The 8,104-nt window shown below is 43.0% G+C and overlaps 1 protein-coding gene across 1 annotated transcript; it reads right to left on the minus strand.

Annotated features, from left to right (window-relative positions):
* Positions 1-207: 207 nt before the first annotated feature.
* LOC124659885 (transcription factor LAX PANICLE 1-like) lies at positions 208-858 on the minus strand. The gene has a single exon (XM_047197701.1). The coding sequence runs from the start codon at positions 856-858 to the stop codon at positions 208-210; it is 651 nt and encodes a 216-aa protein (XP_047053657.1).
* Positions 859-8,104: the final 7,246 nt, after the last annotated feature.

Raw genomic sequence — 8,104 nt, forward strand, 5'->3', positions numbered from 1 at the left:
TGGAGCCAGGAAAATAAGTCTGCCTTCTGTGATCACTTGGATCAATCAGCGACAGAAGCATGCATGCCAAGAGGAAAGAGCTAACTAGGCTAACTGGGTAGCAAGTATAGTTGCTACGGAGGTACCACCCGACTCACCAAATCCTTAGATAGACAACCTACAGAAACTAGTACTGCATGCCATACTAGTAGCTAACTAATTAGCAAGCTAATAAGGTCCGTGGCCGTGAGTGATCTCATCGCCTTGGAGAGTGCCCACGGAGTAGCACGCTCCTGCAGACTCTTCATCAAAGACGCAGGGAGGCAAAGGAGGCAGATCGTGAGCACTGCTCATCTGTCCTGGGCCGAGATCGAGATCAAGCTCTTCCACCTGCTGAAGAGCTCCGGAGTGGTAGATGCTCATCACCTCCTGCAGAGCTTGCATTCCCGGAAGCTGCATCGCCGTCACCTCACCATCCGCGCCACGACCGACGGCGACGCCAGCGAACTCATGGCCATCACCGCATCCCTCCTCGTGCTGCACGAGCGCGGCCTGGTGCAGGCTGACCTGCGTCTTGAGGAACTTGACGTAGTGGATGGCCTGCTCCAGCATGGACACGGTGTCCATCTTGCTGCCGCCGGGCACGAGGCTGCGGAGCACGCGGAAGCGGTCGCTGATCCGGTGACGGCGCTCCCGCGCCGCCACGCTCTGGGGGTCCGTGGAGAGCTTAGCGCCTGGGCGGCGCCGCCCGGCACTGCCCCTCATCCTGCTCTCCGAGAGCGCGGCGACCGGGTGGTGGATGAGGTAGGGCGGCTGCGGGTGGATGGGAAAGCCACAACCGCGTGGGTCATACATGCTTTCGTACTGATATGGATCCATGGCGGCTGGCTAGGAAGGATGCGCGGCTAGGTGTGGAAAGGGAAACACTGTGTGCTCCTTGCTGGTTTCAACCCTAGATCGAGGTAGCTATCTGTTGGGGTGGAGCCGTGAAGGTGATGCGGTATTTATACTGCGTGCAGCTAGCCAGCTAGGGTCGGATGGCCAATGGGAGCGTATGAGCACATGATGAAAGGCACTGCTTCAGTTTGGCTGATAGTTGTCTGATTCCTGCAGCGTATGAGATTAAAAAATTTGTTTGCATATTTCAAGGGACCAATCAGGTGCCTAGGATCGGACAAGCAAGAATATGTGACATCTTCGTTACAGGACAAAACGGACTCACATAATTGCACAAGTGGGCGCTTAGGGCATGTATAATGGTTATGATTTTTTAAGTTTTAGTCATGGACCATACGTGTTGATCAATGCAGAACATGTTACCCCATGTATAGTCTCCAACTAATGTCTCTAACCATATTTTTCTGCATTCCATCAAAAGCATATGACGATCAAAAAGACATCTAGTATGAATTTCCGATCTACTACTACAATGGAGAAAAGGTCTTCGCTATAAACATGGACGGAGCCAGGAAAGGAAGATGGGGAGGGGGCTAAAAGTATAAGCATCAAAATCATGGCTTTTTTTTTTGTCTCAGAACACAACAAAATTTGCCTGTTTTCATGGAATATGAATGAAGTTACATATCTATCAATTTGAACTCGGCTTTACGAGCACGAAGATCAAATGTCTCAATAATTTCTTCAACACTAAACTTTTCCGCTATTTCCCTCTCTATGTAGACTATCACACAATAGCGGAGAAAGTCATCTCCCAACTTAGTGCGAAGACGGGTCTTGACCAGTTTCATAGCAGAAAAGGCTCGCTCTGCTGTTGCAGTTGACACCGGAAGAGTGATCACTAAGCGTAACAACGTCTCAACCATTGGATAATCAGATGACTTACCGGTCTTAATTATTCCCTTTGTCAAATCAGCAAGTGAGTTGCAATTTCTGATCTCTGGATGGTTGGATGTATCAAGTTGAAAATGTGGAAGCTCGTACTCCAACCTCTCTCTCTCTTGACTAGAAAAATCAGCAGGATAGAACTTTTCCACTAGTCTGCATATCTTGGACTTATTAAAATTATCATGCCTCGGATCCAAGGATGTACAAAGATCAAGTAGCTCGGTTACTTGAGAACTGAATCGATGATTCAACTCTGTCACTTGTTGATCTATTGCAGCATTGAATACATCTAATTTGTAGTGATGGAATACGGTGGTGTTGTCATGCTTATTTCGAGATTTCTTCACATCAACGTACCTAAAGTTGCAACATATATCAAATAGATTTAAATTAGTTCCACTATTTAGACAATAATGACTAGGTTTAATTAAATACATGTAGACTGGATTATGTACGTACATAGAAAAATAAACTTACTTTTGATTCATATCTGGGATGTTAACCTCATGCTTCAAACAAAAGGTTTTCACCTCTTCTATAAGACTTTTCCATCCACCTTCTCTCAATTTAGCAAGTAATATCTTGGTATTAGAAACAATATCTAGTGCATTTGCAATATCCAGAGTTTTATTTTGGAGTTTGACACACAAGACATCAGTGATCTTCATAATTTTCTCCATGAGGTGTAGAATGAATACAAAATCAAATGTAATTAGGAAATTAAGGGCACCCTCGGAATCTCCACTTGAATTCCACGGAACTGAGCGGTCATTTGCTACACCTCTTAGCACCAAAACAGATGCACCAAACAATCTTAACAAGATTTTTACCGATTTGTAGTGGGAACTCCATCTTTTGTCTCCGGCCCTTTGTAAAGATCCTATTTGATTTAGCCCTCTTCCTGTATCAAGCTCTCCGAGTTCTATCTCTTTTGCAATTTCAATAGCCTGATTATCTAGTAGCTCATCATTGCGTTTGGGAGATGCACTAACAGTATTAACGATAAAATTTGCATTTTGGAAGAAGTTGTGGACCTTTTGTACCTCCCTTGAAGCGGCAACAAGAACCAATTGAAGTTGATGAGCAAGGCAGTGTATATAATACGCATAAGGGCATTCTTGGAGAATTAGAGCCTTAAGCCCATTCCACTCTCCTCTCATGTTACTTGCTCCATCATAGCCTTGCCCTATGATATCTTTGACACTCAATCCATTATCAACTAGCACAACAATAATTGAATTCTTGAGATCGGATAAAACGATGAGAGCAGCGATTCTTACATGCACGGCCCGTCCCGTGCATGTTTATGTTGTCGACCTTTCGATTTGTTTCACACTATTTCGCCGATTTTTTTTAGTTTCATCGTGTTTCAAGAAATATGCCAGATTGAAATGCAATAAAATAAAATGAAATCATCCAATTGTACGCAGTTGCATGCTAGGCATGGCTTTATTGGGGCTTCTCGGTTAATCAGCATATTTCTACCTATTGTGTCCCACTTCTTCTACATAAACATGGTCATTTGGCGCCTTCTAGAGCTAGTAAAATATCAAATTGGCATCAAAATGAGGATAATAATGGATATTTTACTTACACGCATGGGTGTGAGTGTTTATGTCACAGTCAATTTATTCCTCGAGATTGGCACAAATGGAAAGTAGCTCGCTCCCTCTCTCCCCTCTTTTTATCCGAATGTCAAAGCAAAATGGAGGGTGATGGCAACACTCACACCCCTGCATGTAAGTGGGTGTCCTTGTTTCCATCACCGTCCATTTTTTCTTTGAGATCGGATAAAACGAGGAGAGAGAGAGGTACTTTTTCATCTACCGTGGCGAGCGGCAATCTCGAAAAATAAATCGACGGTGACGGAAACACACACGCGTGCGTGTAAGTACAAAATATATTCTCTAAATGAGAATAGGCTTTGTTCTGGAGTCACATAATTACTTTAGTGCGAGCTAGGACTTCTTTCTCTTTGATGTGTGTAGGGCTAGAACCATAGAGTTAGATGAAAAGAAGAAATCTATAACACGACATGGCCGGCAACCATAAAACATAAATGTACACGATGATCAAAAAACGAGGGCGCGTGAAGAATTGATTGGAAGTGTCACGGTAGTCTCTTTCTTCTGATAATATTATTTTTGTACTACATATGCTGCATGCATGGAATGAAGGTAGGTTAAATGTTGTGCATCAGGTAGGGGTGACAAAAAAAAAATGTATTTTATCAATGTTTCTAACATGCATGACTGCGAAAAGACATGTGTGGTTCTCTGATTTTCCTGATATCACATATGACATTTTCCTTTTAGTAAACAGGATAATTCTCTAATGTTTTCCTTCTAGTCATAGGTTTCAATTGAGCCAAGAGCATAGAAGAATCCCTAGTATGCTACTACTAGATTAAAAAAGAAACTGTTTACACTAAAAGGCACGAGCAATATCAACCCCTGGAAAAAAATTAGGCCAAAGGTCAATACTACCTGATAGGCCACATAGAATAACAAAATATATCACTCTTAACTTTCTTCAAGTTTAATCATGAATAGTACTCCATTACCTTCCGGTGAATATTCGGTAGAAAATTGATTCCATGCGTAGCATGGCTGTCTATTCATTTATACGGCTAAATATAAGATGATGTAGGCAATCACACGATGTACATAGATCACAAAACATAGGTTTAAAAATATTTCATGCATGGAGAAGGTACGTATGCCGTACAAGAAAGATAGCTCTCGTAAGCTACTTTATGGCCACGGACACAGTGAGCGATCAAAAGCCGTCTATGCCTTGATTGAGAAGAGACGGCCTAGCTAGGGTTCTCTACCGTACATCTTCTTGAGTGAGTGTCTTTGTGAAATACATGATCACATGATTGGTACCTGTGTCACATCCGCATTGTACACATGACCACCCAGGAGGTAACACATCCCCGGAGATGGAGGCAAAGAGACAGCATAGAATAATAAGAATCATTTATTCGTGTAGCTTCACCTGTGCTTGCCGTACCTGTCTTTCCCGAAACTTGAATACCTGCAACCAATGAAGATTGTTATGCTTACGAGTTACATCAATCATGTTCCGTAGATACGCTCATTTTAGATTATTATGTCCCAACATCGCTGTAAGTTTCTAGAACGTACAACTTTCTTGTCTATAATGTATTTATCTACACACTCTGTTTCATGAAAGATGTTCTAAACTTTGTCTAAATTTATATGCAAATTTAGACAAATTACTGAGACATCTTGATATCTTCACGATATTAATATATTTCGTTTGTCAAAAAATATATGTTTGGGATTTTGACACCTATGCAATTCTCTTCTTTAAGACGGGTGCAACTCAGTTTTGCACAATATAGGTCTCATAAGAAAAGGAGTGTTTAAATACTTTTCCATGCTCTCATGTTTTTATATAGATATGTTTACCATTATTGGCTGCTTTATCTTAAAACCAAGTCACCAAAGGTGAACTATTATTTTTGATGTGATGTATGCCAATAGATTTTTCTCACTACTATTCCTTCTTCGTGTGCAAATTACAGGATGTGACCCTAAGCCGACGTTTGCACCCTACAATGTTCGCTTCCTCTAAACTAATCGCCTCTTCCTTTGCCTTTGGCCGTCACTCCAACAATGTGGATGGAGGGTAGGTGATCCTTTTTTTTGGCAATGCCTTTTCGGCAGTGATGGTGGTCTTATCTCAGTATAACGGCTCCAATTCCGTCTTGGTGGCGCTTGTTTCGACATTGCCGAGTAGAGTATGTTTTTTGGGTCCTCATAGTTCTTCATGGACAATGATTGGGCCGTTATGTTATCCGTTGACGTGATTCTCTGAGTATCGTCGGTGATAATATCCTTAGCAAAACCCCAGTCTCACACATGGGTACGGGTACATGCTTGTATGCTTGGCACAATCGTTGTGGGTGCCCTCGCCGAATTGTTGGCCTGGTTGCCAATCTTCTTCTTACATGACAGTCTGCTATTGTGGACCTTGTGGTAATCGAACGAGGTTTGGTCCTCGGTCTAATGACCTTTGCAGGTACTCCCATTTCTGAAGTTATCGATGTTGTCCATTGTCAATGTCGGCAGGAGCAATGGCAGCACAATTATCACGAGTTCATATTCGGCATGACCAAGAATTTTGGGACATGTGTAGTTTGTGGTAATCTAACCTTTGTTTATAGTCGTTTCTGCATTTTTTTAGTTAAGTTCACCTTATTATTTTGTTGAATAGATGTTCAGTTGGTTTAGTGCCAGATTTGAATTAAAAATTTGTTGGCAATCTATACACGGCACTATGGCACAGTGTGACATGACGTGGGAAAACATTTTCCCTGCATTATGCGTTTTGATCAGTGCCATGATCTTGGGAGTAATTTTGAGCCATGGTTGAATCAAAGATGGATAAAGTTTCATGCCAGCTTCTAATCGTGCGCGAGTACAGTTTCTTGGAAACTGGAGCCCCGAGTGACATGCAGGTGCTACGCACGGCCCGTACGTGCGTCTGTAGTTCTATTCTATTTCTGCAGCTAGCCTGCAGGAAGGGAACAGTAGCGAGCCGCTCTCTATGAATGAATATATATTCCTCATGCATATCTTTTGCTCTGCCGCTCTCCGGGTTCTGGAGATCTAGCATGGCCAGCTACAACTCGTAGCTAGGTTCTCTCGTGCCTGGCCCGTGTTCCGTGTACCCACCACCACCGCAGCTTAAACAAAAGCACAGCTATAGGCAGAGTGACACGAGCCGTAGAGCCATGGACAGATTCAATGCATGAGTGATCTTCATCGAATGGCGTTACGACACATATCCTATATATAGAATTTCCCTCGGTGTTCGTGTCGAAACTTCTGAACATATATTTGTGGCACATAGTTCCCCATTAGTGGTACTCCTACTTTTACCAAAACATTCCACCTAGGAGATTTAGAATAAGATTTTATCTAGTCTAGGGGGTGAAAACAGAGCAGAAATAGTCGAAAGTGACTAGTGCCACAAATAAAATACCGGAAACAAATATGAAAAATAATGTTATAAATAGATATGGACCAAATAGGTGCGGGCACGGACGACAAGCGGATGATTATCGAAACCAAAAGATCCCTTGACTAATGCAGGAAAAGTTAACCCAAACCGACGAAGTTGTTCTCCAACCTTGCACCTTGACTAATGCAGATCCCTTGGGTTGCTTAGGCAGTTCAGTTTTACAAGTTCACATATTGGTCTTGCTGGATTGGCCATGCAGAACAAGTGTGAAATGGAAATTCCACATTAGTCGGAAAAGAAAGTTATGTTTCCGCCAGAAAACATTGTTTGAATTACCGTTTCTGGCTCCGCAAAAAAAAACTGTTTACATTTCCCTTCGGCAAAATTCCTCTCCATATTTCCATTTCATTTTCATTTTTTCATGGAAAAGTCGAAAGCTTTCGCTCAATTTTCATCCGTGGGTTGACCCTAGTTTAGCATTTTGCTTGTTTTTGCTTGATAGGATCGGCATGTTACTTTGATGTGGGGCAACAAATTGCATAAACATAGATGGTGTCATCGACTACCTTGTATAGACTTGTTTTATCCATTTGTTCAATTCCTCCCCGCCATCCTAACATTTTCGAACCTCGGTCGTTCACCTCTTGCCCAATGAACACTCATCAAGCAAACGGTGGGTGGAACGCTTCTAAAAGAGTTGATCTAGATGAACTTTCAATCAACGGGATAGCTAGTGTCACAGATACATAACTTAGGGTAAAAGGATGAAAGTCACTCCTTAAAGAACATTCTATAGTTTCGCTCGTTTTGAGTGTAGATTTTAAATTACGAGACTGGTGACGTACCGTGGTGTACGCTGGACTAGAGGTACAATGGTGTAGCTAGCTACTAGCTAGTAATCTATTAGTAGTATACAGCTGAATTCCTTAGCCAATGACCATAGATTCAAGAGCACTACTACCCGATCGGCTGGTGATCTCGATTTCGATTTGGGAAATATTGGATTTCCCAGTTAGGAACGCCCGGCGTGCCGTATACCAAATTACCAACTGCGTACCGAACTGCTGATGGCCATTGTACTTTGGCAATGAATAGTTGGTGAACGGCCAGTACGTCGCGGCACCGCGAAACCCGGGAGTACGTACGCCGCGCCGTGGATGTCAGGGCGGGCGCCATGTGAGATGATCTTGGGTGGTGCTAGCTAGGGTTGCGTGCGTGCGTGCGCGTCGATGGGATGTGGCCGGCTGACGAATCTGCAGTGGCGCTGCCACGGGAACAGCGATCT

The sequence above is a fragment of the Lolium rigidum genome, chromosome 6 (genome assembly GCF_022539505.1).
Source record: "Lolium rigidum isolate FL_2022 chromosome 6, APGP_CSIRO_Lrig_0.1, whole genome shotgun sequence".
In the NCBI taxonomy this organism is placed as follows: Eukaryota; Viridiplantae; Streptophyta; class Magnoliopsida; order Poales; family Poaceae; genus Lolium; species Lolium rigidum.